Source organism: Phaethon lepturus, unplaced genomic scaffold (genome assembly GCF_000687285.1).
Source record: "Phaethon lepturus isolate BGI_N335 unplaced genomic scaffold, ASM68728v1 scaffold16374, whole genome shotgun sequence".
Lineage (NCBI taxonomy): Eukaryota > Metazoa > Chordata > Aves > Phaethontiformes > Phaethontidae > Phaethon > Phaethon lepturus.
Genome location: NW_010535636.1, coordinates 6485 through 25287, shown reverse-complemented (window position 1 = coordinate 25287; position 18803 = coordinate 6485). Strand labels below are relative to the sequence as shown.

Genomic DNA, 18803 nt, shown 5'->3' with positions numbered 1-18803 from the left:
GAAAGGCTGTGAAGAGGAGTCAGAGATGGAAATTGCCCAGGTATGGTTTAAAAGATGTACATCTGCATTTATCAGACAAGGGAGAACATACGCATCCAGGCTTTGGCTGCAGAGCTCCATACCCTGCAGGGGAGGCAGTCAGCACCCAGATGTTTGTCTTCATGTAGTTTTTTTGGAGAAAGTCAGAGCTTGGTCTGCCCATGTCACATAAAGTAAATCTGCCTTGCAGACATGCTGAGGGGCTTGGAGAAGGGCTGGTGGAGAAGCCCCCGTAGCTGGGGTTCGCTGTGCAGCTGTATGCAAGGAGGATTTACTGTAGATCAGGATGGCTCACCCGCAGCAGTCCAGGGCAGACGTTACAGAGAGTGGAGGAGTTCAACGTTTAATGAATAAATAAATAATGAATAAATAAAAACGGAATATTTAGCACAGAAAACAGGCAGTGTTAAGTGTGGATGCTGTTATATGAATCCATCTGCATACAGAGGCATGAGTGCACACGGACAAGTATATATGTGTGCATGAACATATCATGATTATACTGACTTGAAATTGTCAAATATGCATCATTAACATTAGAAAATGCAATATATGCTGCTTCTGTGTCCCATGTGTGCAAATGTGTTGACCAGGGAGTCCTCCACCATAACAACTCCTCTCTTCTTCCTTCTCCTTTACAGAAATCCGTGAAGCTTTCCGGGTGTTGGACAGGGATGGGAATGGTTTTATATCCAAGCAGGAGCTGGGCATGGCAATGCGTTCCTTGGGATACATGCCCAGTGAGGTGGAGCTGGCGATTATCATGCAACGCCTTGACATGGATGGTAAGTCCTCACTGTTGGTTCTTCTCTGTTACTGGTGGAGGAGGGCTTTCCCAGTGCATTGCAGGCCATGTTTTTGGCTCAAAGAGTTTGTGGTTACCAAGGATGGTCTGGAGGGGAAGCTGTGAAACTTTGCCTTTCACCACAGCAAGGAAAGGGCAGACGACTGTGAGCCATCAACCTCCTGCAGATAAACCTGCCTCTTGGGCAACCCACCCAAGTGAGATGGAGCGTCTTTTATGTGTCCAGCTGATACAGCTGGGTGAAGACGCACCAGCTCTTGCAACCTTTCTCTGCAAAGTTGCAAATGGTCTTTTGCAAGGCTGTTGTAACCTTTCTCTATGCATTCCTGGGAAGCATCTGGCCCAGGAACGCTAACTGGGAGATGACCTGAGTGCCTAACCAAGTGCAGCTGCCCCGTCCTGCGGCCTCACTGCTCCTTGCAAGTAAAGATGCTGCAGATGGGAGCTGTGCTGTGTCATGATGAAGTGTTGATGGTTTTTGAAGGAGAGTTTAGAAAGGTGGAACAATTTTAAGCAAAGTCCTGCTGTGAGAGCTCGTCAAACGATTACTAAGAGGTAATAAAAGAAACAGAACCCACCATTAATGGGAAGAGAGAATTGCAGCATCAGGATGCTGGAGCCAGGGGGGACTTCTTAACTGCTACAAAGCTACAATCAGAGCTGATCACAATGAGCGGGCTGTCTTTCAAATGTCCTTGGTCGGTGCATGAAGGGAAACTTCCCTGATGCCTGAAATGTGCAGGGAAGCTGGGGTGTGGATCCGACCTTCTCCCTCCCTTCTGCAGGCAGCCACGGCAGGGTCGAAACGCTGTGCAAAGTTAGATGAAATCATGCCAAGCCAAGAGTGCTGGATGCGGAAGGGAGGGAGGAGCAACCCCCAGGGATGCTTGGCAAGCTGATGCGATGCCAGCATCCTTGGGGAGACTGCTGAGAGCAGAGCCCATGGGAGACGGTGTCAGCGGGATTGACGTTCTCCCGCTTCCTTGGGGCTATCCGAGTCGAATGCCCCCATGAGGTGCATATCAGGCCAGGGGAAGCGGGGAAGAGACTGTCAGCCTGCTCAAGGGTGTTCAGCATCTCCCCTAGAGCAGGGAGACAAAGTAACGTGAAACCTGGGGGATAGAGAAGATCAGTTGTTGAAATGATCTCATTCCCAAAAGAAAAAAAATCCATCACTTTTAAAAGCATTTTCTCCAAAAGTTATTGTTTGCACCTTGTTATGTTCTGCTGGCCTTTCCTAGCAGACCAGGTGATTTCTCTTTAGGTTTTGCAAAGGCCAGACTCAGCATGGTGCCAATTCATGGGGTCTTTTACCGAAACTCTGTGCTTTTTTGGAAAAAGAGTGCTGTGGACTTGGCTTCCAGTTTTGGTTCATCTCCAGTTATTCCCTGACTCTCAGTCTCACAGACTTGAGACTTTGGCACTCTTTCGTATACACTCCTAGTGTGCAGGGACCTGTAATCGGAGAGGTGGAGTTAAAATGTAGAGTAATGGGCTGCAGATGGAAGGTGTTAAATTCCTGTTTGAGACCTTTCAGAAAGCTCGATGTGTTTTCTGCAGAGACGGGAGGTGATCCTGCACCTCTTCCAGCTCAGCAGTTCCAACAGCGCCAAAGATACAGTCTGGTTGTACTGGGTGTTTTTATTGTTCTTACGTCTCAGCTGCCTGTTGTTGCAGTATTTTGAGCGGAGGATTTTGGGGCTGGACACAAGTCTGTGCTATGTGAAGGTCAAATGGGCCATACATTGAAAAAAGACAGGGTAATGGGAAATTCCTTAGGCACTGAGCAAATAGGGAAATATTATGTGAAAGATTTACCTTGCCTGCAAATTGAATTAATACTATATGGCTTGAATTAATATTATATGGCTTATGGCTACTTTTTCTCTGATGGATTGTTGTCTTTTTTTTTTTTTTCTGGGATTTAACTTGAAATATGTAGTGAGCACCAGCAATAGCTTCCTTCTTCCTCTCCCACTGTGTGTGAGCATCATTCGGTAGTAGGGCTTGAACCCAACGAGCTCCCAGGGATGTTAGTCGTGCCCTGCGCTCCCAGGCACAGCCTTGCCCTCATACCATATACTCCTGTTGAAGGCTGTCGAATTTTTTCAAGGCTTTGGCTCAGCATCAGGTGGGTGGGAAGCTCAGCTGGATGAAAGGCCATTGTCAAGGAAGAGTCCCCTGTGGTCTGGAAAGCCAAGGAGGAGGCAGTAATCCTCCTGCGCATCCCCCAGCACCTGATGTGAATTATGATGTGACAGCAGGTAGCATAGCCAGACGTCCATTTCTCCACACAAAGCTGCTGCCAGTGTCTGCTAATAATGAGGTAATACAATTGGCAGTGGTTTATATTTAATCTGAACCAGCCTGAACAGACTTAGTGCAAACATACGGTTTTCATCAGAAATTACCTTGGGAGTGTGCTTGCATTGCAGGATGGCAGCGTGGCTGTATCTGCCATGGTTTATTTAACTGATGGGCTCCAAATAATGAGCAACTAGAGCTGGTCTGAATTTGGTTTTCATTTCAAACCCTTTTTTTTGTAGGAATAAGGAGGGAGGCTTAGCACTGTCTAGGTCAGGCTGAGGAAACATTCAAGCTGTGGGAGCAGCATGGCTAGGTTGGGCAAAATATGTTTTAAGAGGAGCATATGCAATGTATGCTGGAATGGTTTTGTGGCTGAGCATAAGCTGATATGACAAGAGCATTTCACACCTGTATGTCACCTTCTGCCACAAAGGATCTCACCAAGCTCAGTAAATAACGCGAGGATCAACTCCAGAGACACCCAAGGACAGTTGCTTCTGGGGCTGTAGTGTGCAGCTGTTCAGTAACACACAGTGAGCCTCGAAATTAGAGCAGAAATAAAAGTGCATTTTATAATTCATTGCATTCAAAGGCAAAATGTAGTTAGTTAGAAAATGCTGCTTGAACTTAAGTGAAAATGGCAATTGCACAACTTGGATTTTGCCCAGGAACTCTTCACAGGTGTCATATCACCTTTAATATCTCCATGGCTCTGGAGGGCTACCATCAGCCTTCCTTCACAGGTGACATGCCAACAGCCCTGGTATTGACAGGATGGAAATGAGTGCAGTGAGTGGGTTTGCCCACTAGGAATGTCATGGTGTGATGCTAAGGATGCTCAAGAGCTTCCAAATGTCCTCCATTGCTCAGAGTGGCAGGAGGGAACTCCTGCCTGTTGGGATCACAAGGATGCAGGTTGTCCCATGCCATGAAGCCCATGGCACAGGGTGAGGCTTGGGTTACTTATCTGCTGGGCATCAGTGCCATGGCATGGCAAAGCCATCGCAGGGCTGGGGAAGAGGGAGAGAAGTTTAGCCAAGAAATGGTGAGATGGGACTCCAGGATGGGCTAGGGCTCATAAGATGTATTTTCCCATGCACAGGCAAGTGGAAACTCGCAGCAAATCCTGTATTAAGAAGCATCAAACCCAGCTTCCCATCCCCAGAGATGGCTGACAAATATTCCCAAGCGATTGACCACACAGTTGCACATCAACTTGGCTTTTTTTACCCCAACAGCTGAGGTGGGTTTGGGCCACTGGGGCAGGAGATGTTTCATTCCCATTCTGTGGCAGGGAGTGAGTGATGGGAGCTGGTGGGGGCATGTGGGAAGCCCTCAGCCTTGTCCTGAGGACAGACCACAGACCTGCAAAGGACCACGCTCCCAGTGACATTTGCCTTTTTAGCACGTCTTCGCTGAATGCAGGTATTTCCAGTGAATATCTAACTGTTGCCAGTCCTCACTGGAGGAAGGCATTTCCTACAAACGCCTTCTCCACCTCTTCTTCCAAGTCCGTTTGCTGTTCCGCAAGGCATGCTTCACCCAGGTGAAGAGGAATGCAGCTGCTGCAAGGGGAAATATAGTTGGCATAAAAAAATGAATTAGGGAGAAAAATTAGAATATACTTGGAATATTTCAAGGTCTCAAGAGAAATCTTATAAATCATGAGACATACCCTTTTATGAACTACTGGAAGATGCTATGGCATTGCTGTGATGCGGGAGATGAAGTACCAAAATAGAACAGAAAGCAAAGGGGTTTTCTGTGCAAAGATGCCTCTTTTTGGGAAGGGAGGTGAGGAATGTTGGTTCCATCACTCAAAGCATGAGATTCACATTAGGCCAAAGATTTGCTTAGCGTTTGATAGAAGTGGTGCGTGACGGCATGCCAGGAGAAGGTTGTTCGGTATAGCTGGCATCTATCCAGTGTGCCGCACCTTAGGTAGGGACATATTGTTTGCTTTTGGTCTAGAACTAGAGGTCAAATTTTACTTTAGTCTATACCCTTCATTTGCTTCATCCTCAGACATAATTAGGTATTGCATGAACGTAAACATTGCAGACTGTGAGGTGCATACATTTCTGTCTGCAATCTGAAGAATGACCTGAAATGTTCTGCCAGTATGTGGAAAGTAAAATATTTTATATATTTATGTGCTGGAAAAGAAATTATTTGTAAATTCTTCCAATTGGCAGTAATGCTAATAAAAATGCAGAGAAATGGCACATTAAATGTGTTGCCTTATCTGGGATGCCTACACTTTAAGCAGACTTTTGCAATAAAATAGATGAATGTGTGACTTCAGTGTCAAACTGTTTCGTTACAACATAAGACACTTCTATCTGAGGAGTAAAATAAGCACTCAGTGTACTAATTAGAGAAGCAGCTGGTTTTCAGCACCCTGGAAAAATAACTTCAGGCTAACGCAAGAGGAAAAAAAAAAACCCAGTGTGTCAAAATGTTTATTATGGTACAAATAGGAAATACTTTGATCAAGCAAAAGACGAGCTGGTTTCATCAGCGTACAAGGAAGCTACCTGTTACCTTTTATCACACTATGTGACACGTCAGCAGGAGCAGCGAAAATACAGCTATGGCATTACGTGCAAGAAAAAACAGGGGAAAGAAATCCCAGTTTAAAATTCCGCATATTCCCAAGCTGCTTTGCAATGGCTCTTTGTGGAGCTGGGAATGGAAGAGGAGTTAAAAAAACCCCCAGTAAGCCGCGATGGCTGCAACGGGGTTCTGCAGTTTTGTTGTCCTCTTACGCTTTGCCTGCAAAAGTCGTGCTGCTGAGGGGCTGCCCCGTACGGCGAGGTACCCTCACGCGTGCTCACGACTGCTGCGATGCCCTTTGGAAAGGGAATAAACCGCAGCAGCGTGACTGCACGGCGTCCACATTGCGACGTGAAACTGTGTAAAAGAGCCCAGGCTGCTGGAAGCAGACCAGAAACCGTTTCTGTGCGTAGAACGCAGAGTTAATAGCAAAAGCATGGGCAGGTTGCTGCAGACTTTGGGTTTGTCCTCTGTATTCAAAGGCCTCTGGTTTTTATATGTGAGAAATGATCGAGCATCATTTCCGCGTGGTTGTCCTTTGAAGTGTGTTGCTGAGCTGAGAAACTTGGTCGGTGAGATGGATTTGATGAGACTTGTCTTTATTTATAGAGGCCACTTTCTTCGTGTCTGCTCTGATTTGTAAAATGGAGATTATCGTATTATGTGTTCTCGCTGCAAAGAATGAAGAGTAATTGTTGTTGCTGGTCAGATTTGCAGCTCAGTACTGGGAAGAGGTTCTTAAGTAATATAAAATTCTGTCTTCGATGCAGTGCCTGGATGGCTGCGTGCAGCTGCGTTGAATAGACAGGACAAGAGAAAACACTGAACTGCAGTTCCCTCCCTGAAACCTGCCCACCCTGTGCTCCGACGGGGCCGAGTCCTCTGCGAAACACGGCGTGCAGCCTGTGATCTGTCTCATGCAGGCATGCCTTGTCATTTGTTTGCATCCTTGTTTAATTTTATTTATTCTTTAAAATGCAGTACTCCTGGTATTATGATTCTGGTTTCACAGAATGTGTATGCCACAGGGAACACACACACTCCTCTGTTTTAATGAGCCTGTGACTTGCTGGTTGTCTCGAAGTTGCGCCGAGCTGTCTGATAGCGATGCACGCTCTCCTGCTATTCCCGAGGCCTGGGGAGCAAAAATAATTAAAGTCCTGGGTAGTTGGGATGTGATTTTGCTCCTCTTGATCCATCTGACAAAGGGATCAACTGGTTACAACCTGCAAGATCAAAGGGTATCTGCAGTTCTGCAAAGCCCTGCAAAATGAGCCCGCTCGGTTTTACGTGCCGGGCGCCTTTGCACAGGGAGAGGGTCCTGGGGGACGCGGGGCAGAGGGGACGGCGGTGGCTTGCAGCGGCCGTGCTGGGGGCACGCCACGCTCAGCAGGCTCCGCAGTGCCTTCCCTGCAGGGCAGCTGGTCACGGGGACAGTAACTGGGGCGTCCTGTGGCTTCCCAGGGCCGGCGTGAAGCTGGCACGCTGCTTGGCAGGTGTCTGATGGATTTTTTTTTTCTTTACTGCAGTCACTGCTTCTGTTGGGGTTTTCTCCTAGCCGAGCACGAGCAGCATCCTGCTTGTTTTCGTGCTTGTGGTGGAGCACGGGACACGTCACACTGGCGCCGCAGGGGCAGAGCCCCCCGTCCTCTTCCATCACTGTCTTGCGGGTCAGCTCCTGGACAGGCTCCCCTTGGGAAAACATGGGGAGTTAATAGATTTTTGTTTTAATGGGGAAGCAAACAAGTCCTCTGCAGCCGTTTCCTCTTCCTTGCAAGACGAGCCAACAGGCTGTCAAAATGAGTAACTCTCAAGGTCCTTTTCTCGATGTCATGATGGATGCAACCCCGGCTCTGTCTTTCTGGGCTCTGTTTGAGCCTTTCAGACCCCATGGAAATTTCTTCCTCCAGGAACATATGTCTGTACAATTTGCTAATCTTTTATGCATAGTTGTCATTGAACCAGAGTTCAGTTCCGCACAGCCGCTCCTAAAGCTGCAGGACATGGAGGTGCTTAAGGGACGGAGTGGGCTCCAGTGGAGATCTTTCACCCCTTCCTTTGGCTTCAGTACAGTTTTTCCTTCAAAAAGCAGTCCTTAAAGCTGTGGGGCGTATGGCAGAGCTGGTGAACGGTAAAACAGTGCCCAGTGGATATGCCCCCACTGTTCCCAGGGAGCAAGAGAAATGAGAAATTGTATTTTTATGTGTATGCTTTGTTAGGGAATATCAGAGGCCCTCTGCCAACGGCTCTGGGGCAGAAACCTCCCAAGGGAATGCAAACAGGACTCTTTGGAAATAGGAGATGCTTGTTGCTGTCTTTCTCCATCCTGGGGACTGGTTGCACGTCCTGTGCCTGTGGATCGCTGTGTGGGCAGGCAGGTCTAGCACCCGGCTCTGCAGGCAGCCTCATTTCTGGTAACGTTTGGGAAGGTGATGCTCTGTGCCTCAGTTTCCCCACTGCAAAATATCTGTGTCGGCACAGTAGTGGAGCTTTATCTGCTCTTTTCAGCCAGTTCCATGGATGTCTATAATTAAAACTGTTTTCAAAGTTGAAAGTTTTATGAAAGACTTTCCCTAGTTCTGGTTGAAGTTATGGATCGAGGCTGTAATTAGGCAGAAAGTCTCTGGGTCGTGCTGGGGGAAGGGTCAGGCTGGCGATCAGGCTGTTCTCTGACCTTAAAATCTCTGAAACCGAAATACTCGTCTGGGAAATATCCTGTGGCTGGAGCTTTTCTGTGCACATTCTCTGCATCGTTTCAAGGCACAGCAGCACCAGCCTTCACCAGACTGTATTATTACTGCACAAGTTACTTTATGGGCGCAAACAATGACACAGACCAGGACAGAGAATCACTGCAGCTAGCTATTAGGAGAATAAAAATAAACAGGAGTGTTGTGTGCGCCTGGGACCCAAGCTGCAAAAGACTAGCTCATTAACTTTAAATATATCACCTAGCTGCACTCTGGAGGTCAAACTCGAGGAAAAAAAAGTGTGAATACTTATCAGTCTACACACAGCAGATCCTCATCTCTGTTTAAATGTGTGCCTTATTTTAGGGCTGTGACAAGAAACTTTCAAGGAGGGAGAACCTGATTATCCTGAGATTGGCCAGGGAAAATACTTATTTGGTAAGCAGCCAGGCCAGATAATGCAGGCTCCCAGTTTAATGCACAAGGCTCTGAAAATCAGGTGGAAGTCTCTGTTCTGCCCTTGGGTACAGGCGATGCAATCCACGCACGTTTTCCTCCTCACTTTTTCTTCTCCTCTCCTGCTCTTTCTCCAGCCCAATGAATATTTAATTACGTCCTCCAAGGAGCTGCACCAACTTTTGGACAGATAGCGGTCGACTGAAGGCTGAGGGTCGGGGCTCTCCCACGGGATGGAGGGCAAGATGGGTTCACACTGCTGCTCCTCTGAGCATTTAATTATTTCTTCAAAGCAGAGGAGCTCTGGTTGAAGAGTTTGCAAGAGCCCATGCATGAGCTGCTGCTACCTGGGACATGGGGATTTGCCATCCTGGCTCAGCCCAGCCCCTCTCTCCTCTTCGAAGTCCCTCTGCTGCACACTCCCTGCCCGGCACATCCAGCCTGGGGAAACCACTGCTGATGGTAGATCCTGTGGGATCGGGACAAATGTACCAGGAGAAAGGCAACATGGGGCTCCGGCCACACGGGTGTAGCGAGGCTTGGTGTAAGAGTGCAGCTGGGGTCATTTCGTGCTGCGTTTGCCCTCCTCGGTGCCCTGACAAAGTAACTGCAGAGCTCTGCTTGCCTTAAAAACACCTGCATTTTTCCTGCTAAACATCCTCCAGCAAATACAACCTTCCCTTCTCCTCTTCATTAAAGTCATGGGGGCTGCGGGAAGATGAAATCCTTGGACTGGAGCTCAAAGCCCATCAGGTTAGAGAGAGGGTTGTGATTTTCTGTGCTCAGCTCTGATGCAAGAGTGAAGCACAGCACCTCCAGCAAGATCAAAGGATAGTACCCTGAAACCTCTTTGACCTGGGCATCTGGAAGCACAACCCCAATATGAACGACTTGGGGTTGAAGGCAAGTAGCTTCGGAGAATAAATCCCTCTTCAGAAGTGCTGGAGGCTCCTTTGGCTCCCTACAACATACATGTCCAACCCAAAGTTTGCTCCATGGGAGTGTGGTGGTAGTTTCACAGGCTCCTCTATACGTTGAGTCGTTAGTGCTTTTCTTTTTTCCACATCCCATTAGTTTATTTAGAAGAGGTAATGGGCATTTTTCAGAGGTGCAGACACCACTTCCTTGGGGCTATCACGTCCAAAGAAAATTTCCTTGGGCTTCAGTGTCTGGGAGAGCTGGAAAAGAGCTTGGTTTCCCAACTCCAAGCTGCTCTTAGCTGCAGCTCCATCATATTTGGTGCGCTTGGCATAAGTGGATATTGAACATGATGTGGGGCCAAATGATTCCCTGCTGTAGCTCTGTGGAGCTCCATGGTGCCAGCCAAACTGAGCTCACAGCATAGCAAACATTGATGCTGGGGCTCTTCGAACTGAAATTATTCCCAAGATCTTTCTGCACCCAGTGAGTGAACAGTGCATGTTGTGACTTTGGCAGGTCCAGGAATCCTTGCTGGCCACACGTGGTCTTTGGGCACTGAAAAGGTTCCCAGAGGACCCAAAGATGTTGCTGGGTGCCTTCAGCATTCCCTTTCCACCACGGAGCAGTTAGCCAGGCTTACACAATTGCTCCAAGGGCTGTTGACAGTGCATCTAGTTGCTATTCCTTTTTATTATCACATTTGCCTGGTTTTTGTCAGAACTGAGACAGTCTTGCAAGGGAGCAAACCTTTGTGGGTATCTGGAAGCACTTAGCACCTAGCTGATGCTAACAGACTAGTAATGATAAGCAGATCTGATTTGTCTCTGATGATGTGGCCAGCGATGTTCTGAATCATAGCTTTAGTCATGCGAGGTTCAGCCACGTGATAGCTAACCCCCTTCTGCCTCTTTGACATTAATGCCAGGATTAAGAGGAAGCATTGTGGAGAAAAATGTTAGGGCATAACTGTAAGTAAATAAATGAATGTTTTATGTGGTTTAAAACCAGGGGCTAAGCTCAGCTCTGGTGTTTTTCTAAGATCACCCACACAAACGGTGGCTGCCCCTTGGCTTATGGGTGGTAACTCGGGGATGGGGTGGCACCTGGATCGCATTGTGCCCGGAACCCCTCTGGTCCTCACCCACCTTGCCACCTGCCCCAGATGACCTGCATTGTCGTGCCTCAAGGTTTGCCTGCCCTCTCAGTTTGTAAATAAGTTGTTGCAATATGTCGGTGCCTTCATCAGTCAGGAACTTCAGCATGGCTCGGGTTTATAAACCTCATCTGCATGTGTAACTGGCGGGAGCAGGGAGAGGATGGGGGGACCATCACTGGATGGGGAGCACAGCCTGATCCATCCTGGCCGTAGCTTTTTGCCCGCTTGTGCCCCATCCCTCCTTATGAGGTTGTTTTCCATCTGTGTGATGAGTTCTTGCTAAAGTCATTAATGTGGGATTAGAGGCAGAAGGTGGCACACATTATAAATTGGCCCAGAGGACAGTGAGGGACTGGGGCTGTGGGGGCTTGCTGGATGGCTCATGGAAAGCAGCAAGCGAAGGTGAGAGAGCAACATAGACAGCACACAGGCTCCAGCCTGGCATTTTCCTCCCCTCTTTCCATCCCTTAAACCCAACTAAAAGTTCATTTCTGAATAAGCCACACATCGCTTGCTGTGAATATCAACTACTCCCAGGCGAGGAGCACATCTGTGGGCACAGCAAAGCCAAACATGGGGACGTGCGTGGTGTTTGATTTGTCTCCGATGCAGATTCTCGAACAGATGCTTGATGTGTGCGTTGCACATCGGCTTATAGGGCGCCGTGTACATGACAACGGCTCAGAGGAGGAGGAGGAAGGCATCTTTTGACTGTACCCAACACAGATTTCAAGCTGAGCGCTCGCAGGAGCTGATGGGTGGCCTGAACACGTGTGGATCCTTACAGGCAATGTGGGTATTGGGCATTGCCTGGTTATGCCATGGTTGAGGAGAGCAACCCAGTGCGTTTTCACCTTGCAACCATGCAGAGTTGCACTGGGTGTGTCTTGGAACCAATGTGTTGTTTTTTTATAATATTTCCTTCCTGTCTGTTGAATACTGTAAAAGGAGTTTTCATCCAAAATTGTGGATTGTTCTCTTTCTTGACATTATGATGCTACAGTCTCCTGAGATCCTGATGGCAGGAACATTTGTTTTCTGCAGCTTAAAACAAATGTTGAAGAGCTATTTCTACCAGGCAAAATGTTTTGGGGTCTAGTTTCCTTGCTAGTTAACAGTTTTAATTGAAAAAGCAGTCAATAAGGATATAATGCATTTTGTAATGGCATCATTCTTCCAAGGTTGTGGAAAATGCTATAATTAAGCTGATAATTAAACCCTGTGAAGTTAGTTATGATCCCTGGCAAAGGCACAGGGAAGTCATGAGCAAGGGTTTGCCCGAAGTCTTGTTCTGAGTCAGACACAGAACCCAGGAGTCCTGGCACCCGCTTTCTCATGAGTCATGTGTAGGACTAAGTCCTGCCTCTCCTCTGTGGATGAAATGACATTGTATAAAATGCAAATTGAATAACTCAATATTTTGGGGTCGCATATGGATAGGATGAAATATATGCATGGGCAGGTACTAGAATCTCTTTAAAATGCAAATTGTTTTCTTGATAATCTGGCTAATTTCTTTAACCCAATTTGCATCATAGTGTATGGTTTTGTTACTGCCTTTCCCTTGAAGTGATGTACTGCAATGTAAATAGCCCCGAATCCGCTGTCACCTTGCATTACCTTCCCCAACATGATCCAACGTGCTGTGACTGATACAATCCGACTTGATGTCATAAACCAACGCCTCCCATGGGGAAGAAGAAGGAACGCATTTTTTCATTGCCCATAAATGTTTTAAAGAGTGGCTTTCCAAGTGGTGGGATGCTCATCCCTTTCCTTTTCTGCTTAATAAGCTGTCCCAGAAATGAGTGCCATCCTGCAAGTGCTCAGCCCGCTCCAGCCCTGCAAAGCCCTTCAGCATGTGCTGAGTCCTGAAGGTGTGAGCAACTTCAGCAGCTGGATGGGGTCTTCTTGCACGTTACGGCATCAAAGCTATTACGAATCCCCGCAGGGTTTCCTTTCAGAGCCCCCGCCGCTGGCTCACCCCCAGGATATTCGCTCTTGTCTTCATGAAATTATGGGCAGAGCCTGGTGAATAGAGATCAGTATTCTAGCAAACAAGCATTTTGACTCTGCTTATTTTCACATTGTGTTTCTGCAAAGATAAGGACACGGAGAGATTTCAATCAGCAGTGCATATGCTCAGATCAAGCATATGAAATATAATAAAAAGGACAGATAGCAGCAGCATGCATTGCACGTGATAAAGCTGTCACGCAGGGCTGCTCTAGGTACTGCAGTCAATAGTGACGTTTTAATAGTAGCCCTTGCATTGATCTGTTTTAGTCTGATGGTTTTAGGCACTTCTTACACCTAATGATTTAGCAACGGCAACTACATGGAGAGGTGGATGCAGTCATTTCCAGCTGAATTTGAATAAAAAACAACCAAGAATACTTACAGTTGCTGATTCTGTTTCCAGATTTGAAGGAGGGCTAATATCCACTGGTCTAATAATATGTAGGAGGATGTGTCTGCAGACTGATAGACAAAGGAGAGGCATATAGACATTTAACTACCCTGTTCAGAGAAACAGGTATTTTTAAGATCCTTCAAGAGGCATGGATTTTTTGCAATTTTCATTAAGCATCACAGAAGTTCTCCAAGGGAAAAGTAATATTTGCTACAATAATCAGATATACTTCAAACAGCCACATGCCTCATTTACAAAACATACAATGTACTGGAGGGGCTTGGGACTGCATAGGCTCGGTTCATTAATGGCAGGAGCAGTCTCCTCTTCCTGCTAATGGCACTGGAGCCGTGTCTACACTGCCTGCTCTGCATGCTGAGCACACAGGGCTTTTGAGAGACGGATGCTGATGGGAAGCTGGAATGAAATGCCTGGTGGATTCACTATAGTCTGCTCTTCCCTCTGCATGTGCTCCCTTCCTCTGGAGGACGGATTTGTCCTGTAAAAGCTTTGCAGACACCTGGCTGTTTGGCGGCTCTGTAGAGGGGAAGAGCCCTGGCCGGGCTGGTGGCTGCTGTCCTCCTGCCAGAATTTTTTTTTTTTTTTTGAGAAGTGAGTTGCCTACAAACTCTCTGGGGCTGGGGAATGACCATTCATCTCTATTGGTGCATCTCTACCTGATGCTGTCTTCAGGTGTGGTTATGCCACAACACAGGCCATTCATTGGCATAACAACAAATTTGGGTCTGCAGGCACCATGAAGTTGGTGTAGGAGGTACCATAGTGCATGTACAGGTCCATGAGACGCAGCAGATCCAGAGCAACATGTTGGACATTGGCACTAAGTGGTGCTTCAGTGAAAACATTGATCTTTTTCTTTCGTTCCAGGGGATGGCCAGGTTGATTTTGATGAATTTATGACTATTCTGGGACCTAAGCTGGTATCATCAGAAGGCAGAGATGGCTTTCTGGGAAATACAATAGACAGCATATTCTGGCAGGTAAGTAGCCATTTTCTTAAATGCAACTTTAGCTGACTATCAATAGCTTCCAGAATTGATTTGTTGAGGAGCATGAGATGTTTTGCTAAGTGTGAATGCTTGTGTAGAGGTTATTCGGGTCCCTCTCATTGTGTGTTGTGTAAGATCCCGTGTTGCTGGAAGGACCTGCTCTCAGCTAAGCCCTGTGCGGGAGGAAGGCAAAACACTTACTGGGGATGAACTGCAGTTAATAACCCAGTTATTTGTGCAACATGTTTGGGAGCATTTTGGAATTCATTTTTGGAAGGGAAAAACATTTTTCTTGATGAGTGAGTCTTTTGAGTTAGGAACCTTGAACCTGTCCGGCTGCTCCCAGAAATGTGCAATGTCCCTTGGCTGTGGCGGAGGGATGCTCCAAGCAGAGCGAGGTGTGCGCGCAGGTCACGTCTGATCGGTGCTTCTGCAGTTCGTTCAGATCCGGGGCTGAGGATAACCATGATGTGCCAGTGCAAGATTTACTCATGGTGCTGCCCTGGGGTGGATTGGTCCTGCCGGTTTCAGGCGTTGGAGGGGAGGCAGGTCTGGCAGCAGGAGCTGCCTGGCATCTGTGGTGCAGTGTGATTCTAAACAGCGTTAGACCTTCCTGGAAAAGCAAGGACAGTCCAGGCTGTTACGACAGGGATTAAAAATCTCCTAAAACACAGTGCTGCACATTTCTTGCCAATGGATTAAATGTGTGTCTTCCTGTGAGATTACTGCTCATTTCATTGATCATCCAACAGCCTTTGCTTGCTAATAAACTTTAAATGTTACCAAGTTTATGTGAATCAAAAGAGTCAAGCCTGGATATAAGCATTTCTGTCTTCCTTTACTACCCTGCGGTGCTGCCCAGACTGAATTGGGTGGAGCTTTGTAAAAGCCTTTAAAAAGTCTTTTAAAAAATTGTTCCTGACCTCCTGGCATGTGATAGGAATAACCCTGGAAATCCTGCTCTGGATTCTAGTATTTGGTTTTCAAAGCAAGAGTTTGGTGTTGGTGAAGCCACAGTGGTTTGTAACGTATCTGGAGGGGTGCAAGAGCTGAACTCACACCACGAAGGGCAGGGCTGTGCAGTCACGAACGCTTTATTGCCTCCATTGCACCTTGCAAGGCTCATCCCAGCATGTGGGCACGAGGGAGAGGAGGAAGCACCACCCCGTTCCCCTGAGCCCACACACCCCACCAAAACCCACCTCACCAGAGCCATTCAAGAAACAAAAAAACCCTTTGGGGAAATCAAGTTCATGAGCTGAGCTCTTCAATGGGGAAGCAGAGAACTCTGGAGGCCTCCCTAAAATTCAGCTCACAGGTTAACCCGCTGCCGCTCAGTGACCCTTCAGCCCAGGGGAATGCCGGCAGTGGCTTTGCGCAGAGCAAGCGAGGAAGGGAGGATGTGTGCTGCTTTTAGAGCAGCAGGACTCCTGGGCTCGGCTTTTGCCTTGCTCTTCCGTGCAGCAGGGACCACGGCCCTTGTGCCCGCCCAGGGCTGCGGTGGGACGAGTGAAGAGTGCGGAGACTTCAGGTAACCGGCCCCACGGTGGGATGGGACAGCCCTGGGGGTTGTCCGCAGGCAGTGAAGCTTTGACGGAATTGGACAAATGCTCCGGGTCCTTGGAAAAAAATGTTTATGGTCTTTTACTTGTAAAGGTAAAAACGCATCTCTTTACATAGCACTTTCCTGGATTTCAAAGCCCTTGAAGAGAAGGCTTCATCTCACAGTTCATTTCTCCTGGAATAGGAGAGATCATGAAGAATATAGTGATTTTGCTGCTTATTCCCAAAGAAAAAGCAAGGATGAAGCCACGTAGGGAAGTGCCATTCAGGGAACAAGTTCCCTTTGCCCATTCCTACGTGGCTTTAGCCATGCCATCTGCAGGGTCATAAGTCCCCTTGTCTTTAAGCAAAGCATTTATGTATCTGCATTATCTCCTGCGGGATTACATCTGATTTGAAACAAAGCCCTTCTTGGAATCGGGGCCTGGCTGTCTTTTCCATATCCCCTTGATGTGCATTTTTCACATTTGCTGGAAAGGAATGGCAGGGACAGGGGGATGAGTTTGGGTTGCTGATAGAGCACTTCACCCCTGCAGGCATCCCCAAGGAATAATTTTAAGGAGGGGATAGTGCCCACAAGCCTGTGGTGCGAGTGGTGCTAGGTGAAAAGGGCAGTGAGGGTGGGACAAGAAGGGACAGCTCTGCCTTGGTGTCAACTGGCCGGGCAGTGCTGCCATGAAGCCTCACCCCGAAGCTGCAGGCAGCAGAGGACATCTTGAAGAGGCTCTTATGTCAGTCCCGAGGGGAGAGAAAATCCATGTTGGCATCCAGAAAGTGCCTTCCCCTCTTCCATCCAAACAGTTTCCCTCCAACTGTCACGATTTTGGCTCATGCGGTATTTTTGCCGAGGGTCCAGCTTTCTATGCTGTGGCACTTCTGTGCAGACTCAGTTCCAAGTGTGCCTTAATAACACTTTCAATAATGCAATGACAGAGTTAAATAATAAACAGCAGCAGAAGGAGAGAGGAATTCAAAGGAACAGACGAGGGCCTGGAGATGCATTTGTAGACGAAGCTGGGGGTGAGTTGGTGGGATACAGGAAGGCGGTTCCAGATGGCAGAAGCTGCAGAGGGGAAGGATCTTACAACAACAGCAGTGGGGCTGCAGGAGACTGGGAGGGGGTAGAAGCAGTGGAAGAATAGGTAGGAGAGAGAGGGATCATATGTGGAAGAGGCAGGCTTGAAATAATAGGGAAAGGATGCATCCCTCCTATCATCACATGTGTTGCCTAAAGAGCGATGGTCAGCCCAGGAGAAGCAGGATTCGGCCGAGACCTGAGCTTTGGTAGGTACTAGAGACACGGAGGGACCCTCATATGTTTTCCCTCCTTGATTTCCCATGTGGACTTTAAATTGAGTCGTATCGGTGTGTGTTTAAGAAGTCTGACTCTTGCTTTCTCAGGTAGCGGTGATCAGTTCTGCTCCAGTTAGAATGGTTCTCCATGGTCCCTCAGTCGGGAGGTGCTGAGGGGAAGGGAAAAATCATCCCTGCAAATACTGTTTCAGACCCAGTCAATATAGACCAGTGATACCAGGAGAGCAGAGGAAACATGGACTCTCCTCTGTCTCGGGAAGTCTGCCTTTCCTGAGTGAGATGCAGCACACACCAAGCACTGTTTTGTGGAGAACATCCCCGGGTGCCTCCTGCTCTGTTTCCAACTGGTTTTCTCACCCTCGTGCCAACTGTGTGCAAATGGAAGTAACATGTACCCATGCACAGACATCTTTAACTGTCTTAAATTTTTAAGGCACCCTTAAACTATCTTAAATATTTTTTCTGAAATACACAGCTGCCCAGTAACCAATAGCCAGTCCTCTGTGTGCAGGATGATGGTCAGGAGGAGTTTGAAGGATGGAAGCACCTGGTGAAGCCCCGTTCTCCCTGGTTTGGGGCAGAGCTGCCATGGCAAGCTTGCAGCAACAACGCAAACATCCTCTTTGGCTGCTTCCACACGGTCTGCATTTATTAAAAACAAAATGCAAAAAAAAAAAAAAAAGAAAAATCATAGATGAGATTTTGGGAGTACCTCATGAGCCGTGTTTTGGAAGGCAGTGGGAGGAGGTGAGCCTGGCCCTGCGCAGGGGTGTTGGACCTCGCATGGTCTCTCATGGGGTGTCTGCCCCCTTCCCTTTCCATCTTTTTCCCTCTGTATATTTTAAAGAGTGGCTATCCATTGTTCACCTTCCTCTGCCCACCTTCTCTGAGCTGCTTCTGCTGGTGCTCACGCTCATTGTCCTGAAGCTGATTTCCTTCAGTGTGTCCAGCAGTGTTTTTGCAGTGATTCGGTAGCTGTTAGGTGGTACAACGTGAGATACAACATGAGATGCTACTTGGTCAATTTTGAGGCATGAGAATTTGTTTTTCCAGAGCTCAGGAAGTATGAGTCTGGTTCCAGTTATGCGCTGAGGGCTGTGTTTTGTACAAGTGAGTTTTGAGACATTTCCAACGCATGGCCATTCAGGTCTGTAAAGCAATTTAGATCAAGAGCATTACAGAAAAGACAAACACTACTGGTAAATAGTAGCTCCTTTTTTTTGGCAAACAAATTCCAAATCTGTCCCCTGTGCCCTGCCATTCTGCACCAGAGAGAGGGATGAAAAGAGAGAGGAGAAACTGGCATTTCATATTCATTTACAGTTTTTGCCCAGACTGTTTTTAAGTGCAAAGAACTTCAGGCACAATGTTAAATAGTTTGCACAGGATGTAGTGTAGAGGATCTCCATCCCTGGGGGTAAGCAACAGCAAGAGAAGTAATTATAATCTTGGATTATAGGCTTTTAAGTAAAATAAACCTCTCTGTTTTGGCCAAAATGCTTTTTGAAGTCGGAACAAGTTTGAATGGTTAAACAACAGGGCTGCATCTGCACCAGATGCAGAATAAATTCTA

At 47.5% G+C, this 18803-nt stretch overlaps 1 protein-coding gene across 1 annotated transcript; it reads left to right on the top strand.

Moving 5' to 3' along the window:
• Positions 1-680: 680 nt before the first annotated feature.
• On the top strand, positions 681-14344 carry LOC104619879 (calcium-binding protein 8; the record flags this gene model as incomplete). Its single annotated transcript, XM_010285914.1, has 2 exons — positions 681-824; positions 14232-14344. Coding segments are annotated over 2 exons (257 nt in total), but the record flags the coding sequence as incomplete, so codon positions are not given.
• Positions 14345-18803: the final 4459 nt, after the last annotated feature.